This window comes from Hypanus sabinus, chromosome 1 (assembly GCF_030144855.1).
Source record: "Hypanus sabinus isolate sHypSab1 chromosome 1, sHypSab1.hap1, whole genome shotgun sequence".
In the NCBI taxonomy this organism is placed as follows: Eukaryota; Metazoa; Chordata; class Chondrichthyes; order Myliobatiformes; family Dasyatidae; genus Hypanus; species Hypanus sabinus.
The window spans coordinates 166478759-166496885 of record NC_082706.1 but is presented as its reverse complement, the minus strand read 5'-3'; the positions used below and the strand labels follow the sequence as shown (position 1 = coordinate 166496885).

Sequence of the window (18127 nt, the reverse complement as noted above, 5' to 3'; positions counted from 1 at the left end):
CCTTTTGTTAGAATGTTTCCTAATGATCCCTCCTATATATTAAATTGATAGCTTGGGCAACATTTCAGCTTCAGTAGCAGTTCAATGGCGCTGCCTTCAGTTGGGTTAATAATTTTCCTAGTGAAAACTTTCTAAAATTTGTAATGGAGGGTGAAAGTGTCACCCTTGTTTGTAGGTAGGCCAAGTGCTCAGCTTAATCGCACAAGCCACTGCAGTGGTTTCATATTGACTTGGATCTCTCAGTTATAAGGAACATAAAAAGAAAACTACTTGTTTCCTGTATGCAAATTGTTTCACTGCACTGTCATTTAAGGCTTATGATTTTTTTATGGCAAGCACACAGAGTTGTATGAAATATATAAGTTCTGGTCCCTCCACTGCCAGTTACAGACCATATCCAAACAGATCCAAGAACTTAAGTTGGAGTGGGTTCTAGAGCATTCCTATGCCTGATCAATACTGCAAACAGCTGAAGTCCGTGAAACTGCAGCTCATGTAATGGATAGTGATAGATCTTTCAACTTTGGTCCAATATTAAATAAGATCAGGACAGTTATAACAAAAGTAATTTATAGCATATCTCAAGGTCCATTATGAAATTAATTTGGACAATATTAGTGAAGGATATAAGGGATGTACTTATCATGGATAGTTTTTTTTGAGTTTTGGACAGATGGTTTTGAATACAGAGAGTGGCATGTGGCAAATGTTCAGAGGATATTTGCATGGAGTTCTGCATAGGTGTGTTCCAATGAGACAGGGAAAGGATGGTAGAGTACAGGAACCATGGTGTACAAAGGCTGTTGTAAATCTAGTCAAGAAGAAAAGAGCTTATGAAAGGTTCAAAAAACTAGGTAATGATAGAGATCTAAAAGATTTAAGGCTAGCAGGAAGGAGCTTAAGAATGAAATTAGGAGAATCAGGAAGGGCCATGAGAAGGCCCTGTCAGACAGGATTAAGGAAAACCACAAGGCATTCTACAAGTATGTGAAGAGCAAGAGGATAAAATGTGAGAGAATAGGACAAATCAAAGTGTGACAGTGGGGAAGTGTGTATGGAACAGGAGGAGATAGCAGAGGTATTTAATGAATACCTTGCTTCAGTATTCATTACAGAGAAGGATCTTGGTGATTATTGGGATGACTTACAGCAGACTGAAAAGCTTGAGCATGTAGATATTAAGGAAGAGGATGTGCTGGAGCTTTTGGAAACATCAAGTTGGATAAGTCACTGGGACTGGATGAGATGTATCCCAGGCTACTGGGAGGAGGTTGCTGAGCCTCTGGCAATGACCTTTGCATCATCAATGGCTAGCACAAGAGGACACAGTTTTAAGATGCTTGGAAGTAGGTACAGAGGAGATGTCAGGGGTAAGTTATTTTATGCAGAAAGTGGTGAGTGCATGGAATCTGCTGCCTGTGACGGTGGTGGAGGCAGATACGATAGGGTCTTTTAAGAGTCTCCTGGAGCTTAGAAAATTAGAGGGCTATGGGTAAGGTAAGGACATGTTTGGCACAGCTTTGTGGGCCGAAGGGCCTGTATTGTGCTGTAGGTTTTCTATGTTTCTCAGATCACAGGTTTTCTTCCCACCTGTGGTAGAAAATGCTAGAAATCTCTAGCAACTTCTCAGCAACTATAAAAACCTCTCATCAGAACAAGTTAAGCTGAAGGTAATATTTTGAATGTTATTAAACTAATCAGTCTCTGCAGATGATGACAAACATGTATTTTCACCATTTTGATTTTTATTTCAAATGCTAGCATTTTGGCGGTTTTCTTTTCACTTGAAGCTCTGTTAGTGAATGTGAAAAGAACTCTGATCTGCATTAAGGTCATAAAAATACCTTACTTGGGATTCTGTCTACAGATGTGAAAGGTACAGAAGTATAAATTCACCAAAATGTTAAAAGAATTTTGTATTTTCTAGCAGGGAGGTTTATTGGATGGATTTTTTTAAACATATGTTTCGGTTCAGATATAAAATAAATTCCAAAGCACAATCCATTTAATTACTAATTTACTTGGTTCAGCACAACTTTCTGTGCTGAATGGCCTGTTCCTGTGCAATACTGTTCTACATTCTATGTTCAATAGCTGAAGATATTCTTGGCCTAATCATCCAATTTATGCCAGTGTGCAGAATTCAGACAGTTTTTTATTAATCTCAGTTTAATTAAAGAGATTGCCTTAATTGTTCTCCCCATGGAGTGGATTAACATGCTGTTATTTCTGGAGGTAATTAATGACCACTCATGATTTCACTGAGGAGCAATAAAGTATGTCTTATACCAAAATGTACTGCTGCAACTTCCCAAGCTTCTTCAATAGTAACTCCCAAATCCACAAGCACTACCATCTAGAAAGACAGGGACAATTGCCTAGGCTGTCATCTCTTGCAAATATGCCTCCATGACACATATAGTCCTAATTTGGAAATACATTACTATTCCTTCCTTGTCACTGAATGCAAGTCTCTGTACTCTTCATATTAAACTTAACAAAAATTGAACTATGAACTTGATGTTTCGGGATATTTTAAGGATATTTTAAATAACTCTAAACTTTTCACTGAAATAATTGTCTTGAAGAAATAGCCAGCTTTGGAAAGGGCAATTTCACATGACCTTGGTATTAACAGAAGACAGAGGAAAAGAATAAGATGAGGCTTCCCTTTCCTTCTCTGAAAATATATATATTTTCAATTAAACATTGGAAATAACTTTTCAGCAATATATAAAATTAAATATAATGTCAGTATTAGTAAACTTTTGTTAGATTATAACTTATAGACTACAGCTTTGGACCATCTGCTCCAAGGAGTTACCTGTCAACAGGAGGTAGCTTGTGATGACTAGAACTTTTCAGGGAGGCATTACTAAATGACTCAGTATCAACCCATGAATTAGAAACAGACGTAAGTATTATGGCCATATATTTCACGCATCTACACTAGATTGTAATTACTCAAAAATACAGCTAGCTAGGGGAATATTATTCTGAGCTAGTTATCTATTGATTAAAGGGATTCACTAGTAAATGAAGAAATAAATAAATCTCCTGATGATGCAGCTATTTATTATGAGCAATGTGAGTCATTTAAGCAGTATTATATTTGTCTTTTCAAATGGTACAAATTAGAGATACTATGTGCAATGGGTTCAAAATGAAGACTCTAACATTTGCAACTTCTCCTTTTAGTAATGTAATGCAGGAATTTATTATTCATAAAGAGACAAATATACATTTAGGCACTTTGCCAGCCTATTATTGAATTAGAAATTTTGCACCTACAGTATATTAGTGAAGGAAGGGAATTCAACGGCTAGGTCAAGTACTCGCATTCCAATTGAATCTAGTTTTTCACTCATTTAATTGAAAAGTATGAGCACATCTAATTGGCTAAATGATTGCTAGCAGTATTTAATCTTAAATGATTTCATACAGTATATTTATAGAAAATGAAATTTTTATAAAACTGAACTTAGTTATTTCTGTTATTTTTCACTTTAGATACAGTGTATAAAACAACGGATTCACTTTACCAACTGCATAATAAATATAAACTGAGCTAAACCAGAAGATGATAAGGCATAGGAACAGAATTGGGCTACTTGGCCCATCAAGTCTGCTCCACCATTTGATCATGGTTGATTTATTTTCCCTCTCAATGCATTCTCCTGCCTTCTCCCCATAACTTGGTGCTCCTACTAATCGACAACATATCAACCTCCACTTTAAATGTACCTAGTGACTTTGCCTCCACAGCCATCTGTGGCAAATTCCACAGATTCACCACCCTCTGGCTCCTCTTCATCTCTATTCTAAAGGGAAATCCTCCTATTCTGAGGCTGTGCCCTCTAGTCCTGGACGCTCCCATAATTTGAAACATCCACTCCAGATCCACTCTATCCAGGCCTTTCAATACACAAGCAACACACACAAAATGTTGGCGGAAATCAGCAGGCCAGGCAGCATCTATGGAAAAGAGTAAACAGTTGATGTTTCGGGCTGAGATCCTACATCAACACTCAATATTCAATTGGTTTCTAAACTCGTTCTTCTAAAATTCAGCAAGTACAGGCCCAGAGTCACCAAACGATCTTTATACATTAACCCTTTCATTCTTGGGATAATTTTCATAAACCTACTGTGGATCCTCTCCAATACCAGCACATCACTTATTAGATATGGGGCCCAAGAAATGCTAACAATGCCCCAAATGTGGTTTGACAAATGCCTCATAAAGCCTCAGCATTACATCCCTGCATTCATATTCTAGTCCTTGTGAAATGAATACTCTCATTACATTTGCATTCCTCTCTACTGATTCAACCTGCAAGCTAACCTTTAAAGAATCCTATACTAGGGCTTTCAAGTCCTTTGCAGCTCTGATATCTGTATGCGCTCCCCACTGAGAAAATAATCTATTCCTTTATGCCTTCTACTAAAGTACATGACCATCACTTCTCTCCTACCTGCCCATTCAAGTCCTTCTGCAGACTCCCAGCTTCCTCAACACTATCTGCCCTTCCACCTGTCTTTGCATCATCTGCAAACTCGGCCACAAAGCCATCATCCAGATCATTAACATATAATGTGAAAAGTAGCAGACCCAACATTGACCCCTGTGAAGCATGACTAGTCAACAGCAGTAAACGATAAACCACCCCCTTTATTCTGACTCTGCCTTCTGCCCATCAGCCAAGTTTCTGTCCGTACTTTCCTATAATACCATTGGTTCTTATCTTGTTTAACAGTCTCATTTATGGCAAACTCTCAAGGGGATTCTGAAATATGAGTTAACACCATCCACTGACTCCAGTTTGTCTATCCTGCCTGTTACTTTCTCAAAGAATTTCCTTATAGATTTATTAGGCAAGATTCTGACTACATGCTGACTACAGCCTATTTTATCATATGTCTTCATGTACCCTGAAACTTCATTCTTTCATAATAAAGGACTCATATTCTCAATAACTGAAGTTAGACTAACTGGCATATAATTTCATGTGTTTTGCCTCCCCCCCCCCCCCCAAAAAAAGAGTGAGTGTCATTTGCGATTTTCGAGTCCTCCAGAACCCTTCCAGAATCTAGAGATTCTTGAGAGTTCACTACTAATGCCTTTGCAGTCTCTTCAGCTACCTCTTTCAGAACCATGGGGTGTAATACATCTAGTCCAGATGACTTATCTACCTTCAGAGCTTTCAGCTGCCCAAGTACCTTTTCCTTAGTAATAGTGTCTACACTCACTTCTGCCCCCCGACACTCTTGAATTTCTGGTATGTTGCTTGTGTCTTCTCCAGTGAAGACTGACACGAAATACTCTCAGTTCATCCACTATTAGTTTGTTTCCTATTATTACCTCTTCAACATCATTTTCCAACGGTCCAATGCTCTAAAATGACATTAACTACCTTATTCCTGACCTTGGAATGCAGCACCAACTTGATTTCCCCCTATCTACCTGCATACTGATGATTGGAACATTGCCCTTTTCCATCTCCCATTGTAATTCGTACCTCACATCCTGGCTACCATCTGGGGGCCGTTATATAGCTCCCATCAGGGTCTTTTTTACCTTGCAGTTTCTTAACTCTACTTGCAAGGGTTCTACATCTTCTGGTCCTACATCACTTCTTTCTAAGGACTTGATTCCAATTTTTAAATCAACAAAACCACCTGCACTCTCTGCCACCTACCGGTACTTTTGATATGATGCGTATCTTCCTCCAACAACATCTCTATGACACTCACACCTTACCTGACAATTTCCAACTTTGTTACCAAATTGTCTACCTTATTTTGCATACTGTGTGTTAAATATACACTATCCATCCTCTACTAATGTTGGCCTTTGTTACAAGGGGAATTGAATACAAGAGCAAGGATGTTCTTTTGCATTTGTACAGGGCCCTGGTGAGACCACACCTGGAATATAGTGTACAGTTTTGGTCTCCAGGTTTAAGGAAGGACATTCTGGCAATTGAGGAAGTGCAGCGTAGATTCACTAGGTTGATTCCTGGGATGGCAGGGCTGTCTTACGCAGAGAGATTGGAGAGATTGGGCTTGTACACGCTGGAATTGAGGAGATTGAGAGGGGATCTGATTGAAACGTTTAAGATAATTAAAGGATTTGATGGGATTGAGGCAGGTAATATGTCCCAGATGTTGGGAGAGTCCAGTACCAGAGGGCATGGATTGAGAATAAGAGGTCAGTTATTTAAAACAGAGTTGAGGAAGAGCTTCTTCTCCCAGAGAGTTGTGGAGGTGTGGAATGCACTGCCTCGGAAGACAGTGGAGGCCAATTCTCTGGATGCTTTCAAGAAGGAGCTGGATAGATATCTGATGGATAGGGGAATCAAGGGATATGGGGACAAGGCAGGGACTGGGTATTGATAGTGAATGATCAGCCATGATCTCAGAATGGCGGTGCAGACTCAAGGGGCCGAATGGTCTACTTCTGCACCTATTGTCTATTGTCTACTCAGCATCCTTCTTTGCAATTTTGTCTACATTTTGCCTGAAATTAAATTGTTTTCCCTTTCTAAACTTATTGTCTTATTCTTTATTGCAGAGTCTTCAGTAACTTCTGCACTCACTTTCCCCATTGCTCTATCCAAACTATTCTAAGCTGGTGAACTCACCCCACTACTAATTAGTTTACCTTATCCACAACCCTAGTGCCAACATGGTTTAGGTGGAACAGATCCTTCCTTTTCCAATAATGGGGTAAATGTCCCACCGATTCAGACCCACTCCTCCCATGTCAATATTTGAGCTATCATTTAACTCTCTGATCTTATTAAACCTGGGGCAATTTGCACATGGTTATGATAACAACATAGAGATTATTACGTTTTTGGTTCTGCATTTCAATTTAGCCCAGAGCTGCTCAAATTTCCTCAGCAGAAATTCTTTCCTATATCATTAGCACCCACATGGACCAAGTCAACTGGATCTTTCCCCTTCCTTTTCAAATTCCTCTGCAGGTCCTGAACCCAGGCACCATACAGACAACACAGCCTCCGATTCTCTCGATTCTTGTGTCAAAGAATTGTGTCTTTTTCCCTATGTTATCCCAAATTACAACCACATTCCCTCCTCCCCACTCGAAGGCTCCCTGGACTGTGGTGCCACTTCCTTCCTACAGCTCCCACTCTCAACCTCAAAGGGAGCACAATCTCAGAATCGTGGCAATCACAATGGCTGAGGCTCCTCTAGCACTACCTCTAGGAACTCCTAACTGTCACACTCACATTCACACTGTGTCCTTGGCCACAGAGTGAATTCGAAGCATTTCATCTCATTAGAGTGACTGCCTCCTTAAAGACAGTGTCCGGGCAACTCAGCCCCTTCCTGATCCATCACAGTGTTTAAAATCAGATTCCAGATCATCAGTTTTGAGCCACCAACACTTGCTGTAGGTGTGGGCACGAGGAACTAGGATGGGATCCACTAGCTCCCACATCATGCAGCTACAACACATCACCTGATCCTGCATCCATACTCAATTTAATTATTTGATACTTCTTTAAGAAACCTTACTGCTACTCTCCTGTGCCTCCTTGCCACGGTCTCCTGCCCAGTCAGATCTCAGACTCCTACACTGGCCCTCTTACTCAACAGAAGCTCCAAAAATGGCCCCCAGGACTTCAGCCTCCATCTTTCCTTGCTGAATCTTCTTGATCCATTTACTGTTTAGGCTGGACTTGACAAGTAGACTAGCTTAGAAATTTCCTTATTTTTAAAAGACTTTTAAGTGGTATTATGTATCAGTCTAAAGCTATTTTATAGACTCCCAGAAAAGTCACAATTCTTAACTTGAAATATTTCCAAAACAGTGAGTAAAGATATCTTGTTGAAGGGTCTCAGCCTGAAATGTAAACTGTTTATTCCCCTCCACAGGTCCTGCCCAACTTGCTGAGTTCCTTCAACATCTAATGGAAAATTATTTCTCCAGGAGGTCTGCAAAGAGGCCACAGTAATTTTCAAGAATTATAAAGAAGCATATGTGACAGGAGATTTCCGGTGAGATTTTTCAGTGAAACAGATTGCTGTTTCTGAATGTCTTCTTTTTGATACTAATATTTGTAAAATTGAGATTGTCCAGATATTAGTACCAAACAATAGACTTGAGATTGATTCACAGATTAATATGTAATAAATAACCATATGCACACTCTGTCTGCTTCTGTGGGGTGAAGGAATAGAGGATGAAGTCTTCTCTCCTTGGATATAAAACCTTTGTGTCCTCAAAAATACAGCAATCAACAGAAAACTGTTAGATTTGGGTAAGAACAGCAGAGCGTGGAAAAACTGTGAGGTTGGGAAGCTGAATCAGGCCATGGGCAAAGCAATCTGAGCACATTCTGCTGATTACAGGACACAGCAAGAACCATGTTCCTGTAAACTCTGGCTATGTACAGGCTTGGGTGGTGGATCTATACTTCACTCTATCCTTCCTCACAAATAGCTCCCATTATTGTCAGTTTACCTCTAATGCCTATGATCTATCTCCAAACCATTGGGCAGGATAAGTACCAGAAGATGACATATCCCCCATTAACAATCAATACTGAAAACAAAAAAATATTGTTTAAGGTGCAAGGAAGGCTCAGGGTTAATTGCAAACAGTCAACAATGCAGTTATTGAATCCTCTGAAGTAATTTATAACAAGGCTGGTAAATGTTGGCCTTTTAGGCAGTAGATTTTCAGGGAAAACAAGATGATTAAAAGTTGTTTGTTCTGTGAGTAAAAATGTATTGCCATTTTTCAGACCAGAGAGAGTATAAATCACGCTGGAGATAAAAATTGAGTATTGTACTGGAATGAGAACCATTTGGGGGGAAGGTTCGATATCAGGTAGTAACAAACATCCCACTGCACAGATAAGGGTTAACTTTTTTGCTGGATGTCAATTGGGCTAGGAAGAGTTGCAATTTTTCTCTACTCTAGATTAATTCTATTTTCAACTGCAAAGAACTGCTTTGCATCCAGCATTGTGAGAAGACAGGAATTCCTTCATTGTTGAGATAATAAAATATAAAGATACACTGTATAACATATCATTCATTGCAACCATTGGTTTAGTATCATATCAGATGAATATACATTTTGTCTGTACATTTTTAGCTGTACACTAAATTAAAATGCATGCTGATTAAAGCAAAACTGAACCTACTGGAGGTGCGGTAAACATGTATAGACAAGCGCCTCGCACGGCTAGATACTTTGGTGTGTACAGCTTATCCTGCAGTGAGTCTGGCTCCCGGTCTTCAACCCAGCCCATGTAGACTATCTGTCGAAAAAACACAACATTGACCAGTCTTATGTTAATAACTTGGGGGCATGAGAGAGGAGAGAGAGAGGAGAGAGGAGAGAGGAGAGAGAGAGAGAGAGAGAGATTCATCTGAAAACCATTTTAAATCAACAACTATTCTTCTGCTTTATTATTTTATTTAAGGCCTTATGGTGTATGATTATCCCTATTCATCATGATGAATAGTCTTTCTTTTTGCCTTAAGGTAGAGGATCATTTTGTAAAGATGTGTTTCATTTATATTGTATGCTTTCATTTTCTGTTAAAAAAAAATCCTTTAGACATATTTTAAGACATATTTCACTCCATTCTCTGCTAAGGCAAGGAAGATACCAGATTTGGTACCTTCCACAGTCTATTCGACCTACTACCATCTGGGAGACAGTACTGCAGCATAAAAGCCAGGACCAACAGGCTCCAGGTCAACTTCTTCCACCAGGCCATCAGACTGATTAACTCACGCTGATTTGAGTGTACTCTATATTACATTGACTGTTCTGTTTATTATAAATTGCTATGATTGCACATTTAGATGGAGACATAATGTAATATTTTTACTCCTCATGTATGTAAAGGATGTAAGAAATAAAGTCATTTTATTTTCTTATTCTTGTACACTAATAAGGGTTGGCCTTGCAGAGGGGCAGATGGAGCTGGTCAGCCTGGGAATGCAGTCCACCTAAGAGAGGGAAAACTCTGATTTCGAACTTCCACTGGCTCGTGGCCATACCCACTCATGGGAAAGGCTTCGAGAGGACAAATCCAGAGCTGGAGGCCCTAAGGCAGTCCAACATTGTCTTCAACCTTGCTCTGGAAACTCCTAAGACATCACTGGTGCCAAGCTATATCGGCCCTTGTCCTTCCCTTGGACAACATCAGTGGCATGGAGAGGGGAGACTTGCTGCTTGGGCAACTGCCGGTCTTCCATACAACCCTGCCCAGGCCTGCACCCTGGAGAAACTTAAGCAAGACTTTCCAGGTGCAGATCCATGGTCTCGCAAGACTAACGGATGCCACCCAATAAGGGTTGGCAAGATTTAGAATCAGGCAAAAAGCCGAGATTTGTGATAAGCTCCTTCTTGTTGTTTCCAACACAGGCTGGCTTCTAACATTGTGCTCGCTCTTTACTTGCATGTCTGCCACTGCAGCCAGCATTAATTATTGTGGACATTGAGTCCAGTTCTCTGCAAGGCCAATATTGTGAATGGCTCGAACAGTTTAAACATAGCTGCAATAATTGCTCAGGCTTCACGCTTTTAGGGGAGGAGAACTGTAGATGGAGCAGGTACTCGCAGACCTTTCACAGTAGATGCTGAGAAGCTGTGAACAATGGCAAAAATGGTCAACAGCAAGAGCAGACGGCAAGCTCTTCCCTCATTTAACTGGAACCCATGTGCATCACATAGAAAGGAGAATAGATCTCTATTTTCCGCAAGGTCGACTATGTGCTTAAGATTCTTCACAGACAGTGGAATCAGATAATGTGGTAAATCCAAGCCAGAAGTCAAACCCCAAAGGTTTAGATGCAACATTGCAATAAGTTTAATTTTGTGGTCATGATGAGCAACTGTATCTCAGGTCAACTACATCAGCAATACCAGATTCTGCTCTCTTCATTATGTTGCTACTAATGACATAGCAACAACATTGTCTATTGGAACACGTACCAAATAACCAAGGCCAACTTCATTCTTATGCAATTAATGCTGGAACTTTAGCAGCTTATCTCAGAACTCTCACCTATGTTACATCACTGCTACATGTTACAACATCTGCACACTCTGGACTGCATTTATGGATACTGTATTTTCTCTTTTATGCATGACAAACCAGCATACAATCCACGGCACTAGCGTCTTACCTCCAGGGTCAGGCACACCTGAATCATCTTATCACTGTTTGGACCCAGAACCCATTACATTTTAGTCCAAACGTAAATAAAGGAAGTAAGTTCCCTAGATGAGTTGTGAGTGAGAATTAACAAGTTCAAGTTAGTTGTTATCTGACGGTGCATATGCAGCCAAATGAAGGAGCTTTCCTTTCGACCACAGAGCACCCACAAAACATATAGGACACACACAGCACATAAACCAAAATATTATCAGACAAGTTGATAAAAAATATTCCAAAATACATGCAACACAGGTAAACAGTAATCAGAACAGTATACAGTAAACGGCATGTTGACCTAGTGATGAGACCACGGTGGTTGTAGGGTATTCATTAGTGTCACCGCCTGAGTGAAGATGCTGTTACACAGTTGGGCAAACCTCATCCTGACGTTTCTTTTCTGTCCTCCTGACAGTAGTGGGACTGTGAGATGGATGGTAGGATCCTCTACAATGCTTTGGGACCTTCATCTCTACACTCCCAGAAAACGTCACAAATGGTGGGGGGGGGAGGAAACTCTGGTGGTTCTCTCTGCAGTTTTAATTACCCTTTGTAGGGTCTTGTGGCCTGATGCTTTGCACCCTCTGTACCACACAATCATGCAGCCAGACAGGACACTGTCGATGTCGGTCCTGTATGAAATTGTTAGAATCGGGGCAGGGAACCTTCACCTCACTAGAATGAGACTATAATGATTCCGGGAATGAGAGGGTTATCATCTGAGCAACATTTGACCGCTCTTGGACTGTACTCCTTGGAGTTTAGAAGAATGAAAGGGGACCTCATAGAAACATTTCGAATGTTGAAAGGCATGGGCAGAGTCGATGTGGCAAAGTTGTTCCCCATGGTGGAGGAGTCTAGTACGAGAGGACATCACTTAAGGATTGAAGGGCGCCCATTCAGAACAGAGATGCGAAGAAGGTTTTTTAGCCAGAGGGTGGTGAACGTGTGGAATTTGTTGCCATGGGCGGCAGTGGAGGTCAAGTCATTGGGTGTATTTAAGGCAGAGATTGATAGGTATCTGATTCGCCAGGGCATCAAAGGTTATGGTGAGAAGACGGAGGAGTAGGACTAAATGGGAGAATGGATCAGCTCATGATAAAATGGCAGAGCAACTCGATGGGCTGAATGGCCGACTTCTGCTCCTTTGCCTTATGGTCTCCTCAGAAAATGTAAACGTTGTTGAGTCTTCTTGACTTCTTAGGAAGTATTGTAGGTCCAGGTTAACTCGTCTGTAATGTGCAACCAAGGAACTTTTGCTCTTTTCTATCTCCATAGCAGAACCATTTTTTGAGCAATAGAGAATTTATCTTCCTGAAATCCACAATCATCTCTTTTGTCTTGCTCACTTTGAGACTCAGGATGTTGTTCTCACACCATTTAATAAGCCTCACTACCTCCTCACTGCATGCCAACTCATCACTACAGCTGATGAGGCCAACCGCTGCAATATCATCAGAGAACTTAATGATGCAATCTGAGCTGAACGTGGCAGTGCAGTTGTGAGTCAGCAGCGTGAACAGCAGCAGACTGAGAACACAGCCCTGGGAGGCACCCGTGCTCGACGTGATGGATCTTGAGAAGTTGCTGCCAACTTGGACTGACTGGGGTCTTTCTGTTAAGAAGTTCAAGACCCAGTTAAGGAGTGGGGACAGTTTACCCACCAACCTCCGAGTGATGATCTGTTAAACACTGAGCTGAAATGAATGACAGCAGTCTGGCATTTTATATTTAGGACAGAACAGAGACGAGGGCCAAGGCTATGGCATCATCAGTGCACCAGTTTGAGTGGCAGGTGAAGAGGAAGAGGTCTAATGTAGCTTGAAGATGGCATTTTATATGCCCCTCAATGTTACGCTTGGACAAAGTAGTCAGAACGAGCGGCATTTCACGTTTCTTGAAGTCAGAACCACTGAGTGGTAAACATTTAGGCTAGTTGACATTGCTCTCTTGGGCACCAGAATGATGCTGGTAGCCTTGAAGCCAGCAGGGACAGTAGATTCTTTCAAAGATGTGATAAAAATGTCTGTTAAGACTTCTGTTAGCTGGTCCACACAATCCCTCAGAACTCAACCAGGTAATCTGTCTGGCCCCGTAGGTTTGATTGGGTTTACCCATGGCCATGAGCAGAGGGTGCCTGTTACTCAGGGGTAGAAGGGGCCTTCCTCTATGTCACGTTGTTCAATGCATCAAATTGTGCATAGAAGGCATTTAGGGAGGAGTCATTGTTGCTGACATGCAGGGTGGACTTGTAACCTGTTTTGGTATGAATACCTTACCACAGAGGCCACGTGTCCCTGGTTTCACAAAGGTGTTGGTGGATTTTCTGTGCGTACTCATGCTTTGCCTTCCTGATGGCATGGGAGAGTGTGGCTTTTGCTAACATCCTGTTCCCTGATCTGAAGGCAGTGTACCGATCCCTAAGCAGTGCACAAACCTCAGTGGAACCTCATGGTTTTTGGCTTGCTCTGGCAGTGCAGCCTTTAATCACAGTAATATCCTCCATGCATTTTTCATGTAGGCAGTCACCAACTCTGAATGTTCATCAATGATGATGTGAAAATCATAGGTAGTGTCATAGAGTCAACCTCCCAAACATGTGATCTCCAAATTTTAGAAAGAATGGGGCAACAAATACATTGTAACACAGCAAATAATAGATGCCTCTGCAGGACATAGTCCACCTGACTTAGAAATGTAGTGTTGTTCCATCAATGTCAATGCGTCTATATCTATGATCTATCTCCCTTCCCTAAAATATGGAGTCAGCTCCTACATCAATATGTTGCTGATGAAGCACAGCAATGGTTTGCTGACAGCAACCAAAGCTACTAACTACTTTATTAATCTTGAAAACGAGCACCGCAATCAATAACCTGTAACTTTCCTTTCGGACTTGAGCCTTTTCGCATCGTGAACTCAAAAGTGCAGGACTTTGTGGCATGTTATGTACAGCCTGAACTGAGGTGGCTGGGCCAAGGGCCCAGAGTGGCGGGAATCAGCTGATGTTTAGGCATTGCTGGAGAGGATTTGGAGGCTATTTGAAGTGGCAGAAATGAGGGAAGGCAGAGGAGATGCAATGGGGCGCACATCTGAGCTTGTGGAACAAGCTGATGTTTGACCAATATAGGCACTATGCCAAAACAGGCCAAAATGAGGCAGCGGGTACAAGCCCAAGAGCACAACAAAGTGGCAGGACCCTGGTCCAAATTGAAATGGTCAGGGTGTGGGGACCAGAGGTGAGGTATGGGCCAATGTTCAGGTCACTGCTCACGAGGTTTACTCATCTCTCCACTGAACTGAGTTTGTGGCCTGCAACTAATGGGCTCCTGGACCAACTGCCATTGGCTTCATAACTGTGAACTCACATTCAACAATTTCAATTCTAAATGTATATAGTATGCATACTTTGATAATAAATGTACTTTAACTTTGACAGGCAAAGAAGGTCGGTCACCATCCTTTTCCTCAAGGTCATTAAGATTGAACAAAGTTCTGGTTAAACAAAGTCCACAACCCATTAGATAAATTCTTTAAGAAAGATAGCATTCCACATAACTGAACTAGTTCAGACATATGAACTTCTAGCTTTGTAATGACAAAGTCATTACATTGGGAGAGTGCAGGGAAAGATCTAGTGAAATCTTGATCTAAATTTTCCCTAGCAGAAAGCAAGGTCTTTAAGCTCCAGTTAAAAGTATGATAAGGTTATTAAGCAGGTTTATCTAAATATTAATTATTTTCCTCATCATGCATTAATGTTGCTTACAGTTTACACTAGTGCATTTATATGAACTTCCAATAAATGTGGTATCTCTTGCTCAAGACAGCTGATGCAAGGTGGAGACAAAAGCAAATGATGAATCTAATGTCTTCTTTAATATTTAATTCTGTGAGCACAATTCAGTAATTAAAAAATATAGTTCTTTATACAATAATTAAATGTTATCCTTTGTGTCTGTGCATAACTGCATATCAATTAAATTAAAGCATGCATGCGGGAGACGGCTTACACTGCTGTGTTCACGTTGCAGAGAGAGAGAGAGAGCAATTTGCATGCACAGGCAACAGATCAATAGCTAGTGCTACGGGCAGGAAATAGATCCATATATTACACTTCCTCCCCTTTAGATTAATGCAACATAAAACTGTATATGTAGAAAACATTCAACTTCCCTTTCATAAACCGATATTGCAAATAAACATCCTTTCACATTAACAGTCCATAACCCTCTCTTTTATGCTTTATATTCCTGAAAAAAAACCCTTTAGTATCCTTTTTACTTCTATTGTATAGCTTTCCATCATATTTCATCTTTTCCCTCCTTATGGGTTATTTATTTTTCTTCTGTTGGTTTTTAAAAGCTTCCAAATCCTCTGACTTTTCATTAATTTTTACTCTATTATTTGCTATCTTTGTTGCTTTCATGTTGTTCTTGCAGTATCCTGCCTTTAGAATAATTCTTTTTTCTGTGGGGATGTATCTATCCTGTGCCTCCATAATTCTTCCAGAAATACCAGCCATTTCTGTTCTATTGACATCCCTGCTAGTGTTCCCTTTGATCAAATTTGCCAGCTCCTCTCTCGTTTCCCTTTGCTCCATGGTAATATTGATACATCTGACTTCAGCTTCTCCAGCTGAAATTGCAGGGTGAAATATAACATATCTCTCCTAGGGGTTCCTATACCTTAAGCTTCCCTAATAAAATCCAGTTTATTACACAATCGGGAATAAACCTTCCCAACTGAGTTCAACTACAAGCTGCTCTCAAAAGTCCTGCCAAAGGATTTTGGCCTGAAACATTGACTGTACTTTTTTCCATAGATGCTGCCTGGCTTGCTGAGTTCCTCCAGTATTTTGTGTGAGCTGCTCTCAAAAACTATCTTGTAGGCATTCTACAAATTCCTTCTCTTGGGATCCAGTGCCGACCTGATTTTCTCAGTCTACCAGCATATTGACCTCCCCCATGACTATCATAACATTGTAATTTTGGTATGCTTTTTTTTTAATCTTCTGTTGTAATTTGCAGCCCACATCCTTACTACTGTCCAGAGACCTATATATAAATCCCATCAGAGTCTGTTTGCACTTGCAGTTTCTTAACTCTACCCACAACAATTCTACATCTTCCAATCCTATGTCACCTCTTTCTAAAGATTTGATTTCAATTTTACCAAGAGAGCTACCCCACTCCCTCTGCCTACCTGCCTGACTTTCGATACAATGTGTATCTTTGGATGGTAAGCTCCCAACTATCACCTTATTTCAACCACGACTCAATGATACCCATATCATGCTTGCCAATCTCTAACTGCACTACAAGATCATCTGCCTTTTTCTGCATACTGCATGCATTCAAATACAACACCTTCAGTCATTTTTGATTTTGCCCCCATATTACATTTGAACTCACATTTTTCCCTCACATCTACCTGTCCTTTCTCACAGTCTCACTGCACACTGCATCTAATTGTATACCAACTGCCCCTGGTTCTCACCCCCCACCCCCCGCCAATTTAGTTTAGAGGACATAGCAGATTGCTTATGCGGCAGGTATTGCATGAACTAACACAAGCATTGAATCTCAACACTATTGCACCACAAGGCTGCATCTTAGCCCTCCACTGTCGAATATGTGGCCAGATATAACTCTAATATCATCTACAAGTTTGCAGACAATATCACTGTGGTGGGTCACATTTCAAATAAGTATAGGAATGAGAGAGAGAGCCAAGTTATACAGTGTCATGACAAAATTCATTCCAGCAACATCAGCAAAATAAAGGAGCTGCGGTTATTTACTTCAGGAAGGGAGTATTTACATATGCTCCTGTTTACAGCAACAACTCTGAGCTTGAGAAGAATAGCAGCTTCAAGTTTCTAGGAGTGAATATTATCAATAACCTGTCCCATTCAAACCAGATTGTTGCCATAGTCAGGAAAAATAACCCACACCTCTGCTTCCTGAGGATACTGAAAGAATTAGACATCTCCCCTTTAACTCTCACCAATTTTAATTGCTGCAGCATCGAAAGCAGCCCATCCAGCTGCATCATGGCGTGGTAAGGCAGGTGGCCTGTCTATGACTGAAAGAAATTACAGAGCATGGTGGACACAGCTTAGCACATCATGGCATCAAAGATCCCACTCATCACAAACTTCTTCTCTTCTCCCTCCTGCCATTAGGCAGAAGATTGAAATTACATGTCACCAGGCTCAAACATAGTTTTAACCCACTGTTATAAGTCTAATGAATGGTTCCCTACTGTGGTAAGATTGGCTCCTGACCTCAGAATCTACCTCGTTATGACCTGGCTACCTGAATTGCACTTTGTTTACAACTATAAAACTTTAAACATACAAAACCTACAGCACAATAAAAAGATGAGCCAAACATATCCCTACCTTAGAAATTACTAGGCTTACCCATAGCCCTCTATTTTATTAAGCTCTATGTACCTATCCAGAAGTCTCTTAAAAGACCCTATCATTTCCGCCTCTACCACTGTTGCCGGCAGCCCATTCCACGCACTCACCACTCTCTGCATAAAAAACTTATCCTGACATCTCCTCTGTACCTGCTCCCCAGTACCTTAAACCTGTGCACTCTTGTGGCAACCATTTCAGCCCTGGGAAAAAGCCTCTGACCATCCACATGATCAATTCTTCTCATCATCTTATACGCCTCTATCAGGTCACCTCTCATCTTCCATCGCTCCAAGGAGTAAAGGCTGAGTTCACTCAACCTGTTTTCATAAGGCATGCTCCCCAATCCAGGCAACATCCTTGTAAATCTCCTCTGCACCCTTTCTATGGCTTCCACGTCCTTCCTGTAGTGAGGCGACCAGAAATCAGCACAATACTCTGTACCGTGTTTTACCTTGTGCTACTTCAATGCTCTGTTGCAGTGAACTGA

The 18127-nt window shown here is 41.0% G+C and overlaps 1 protein-coding gene and 1 long non-coding RNA gene across 5 annotated transcripts in view; one reads left to right on the top strand and one right to left on the bottom strand.

Moving 5' to 3' along the window:
- Positions 1 to 9766, top strand: part of LOC132399898 (uncharacterized) — a 105954-nt gene extending 96188 nt beyond the window's left edge. The window contains exons 3-4 of the long non-coding RNA XR_009514132.1: positions 7906 to 8028; positions 9641 to 9766. This is a non-coding gene — a long non-coding RNA (uncharacterized LOC132399898). The remainder of the gene's footprint in view (positions 1 to 7905; positions 8029 to 9640) is intronic.
- The window catches only part of sntg1 (syntrophin, gamma 1), a 442632-nt gene that overhangs the window by 27326 nt on the left and 397179 nt on the right, over positions 1 to 18127 (bottom strand). For all 4 annotated transcript variants that reach the window (XM_059980773.1, XM_059980783.1, XM_059980754.1 and 1 more), the window contains one exon: positions 9183 to 9299. In XM_059980773.1, the coding sequence (XP_059836756.1) occupies positions 9183 to 9299 (117 nt within the window). The remainder of the gene's footprint in view (positions 1 to 9182; positions 9300 to 18127) is intronic.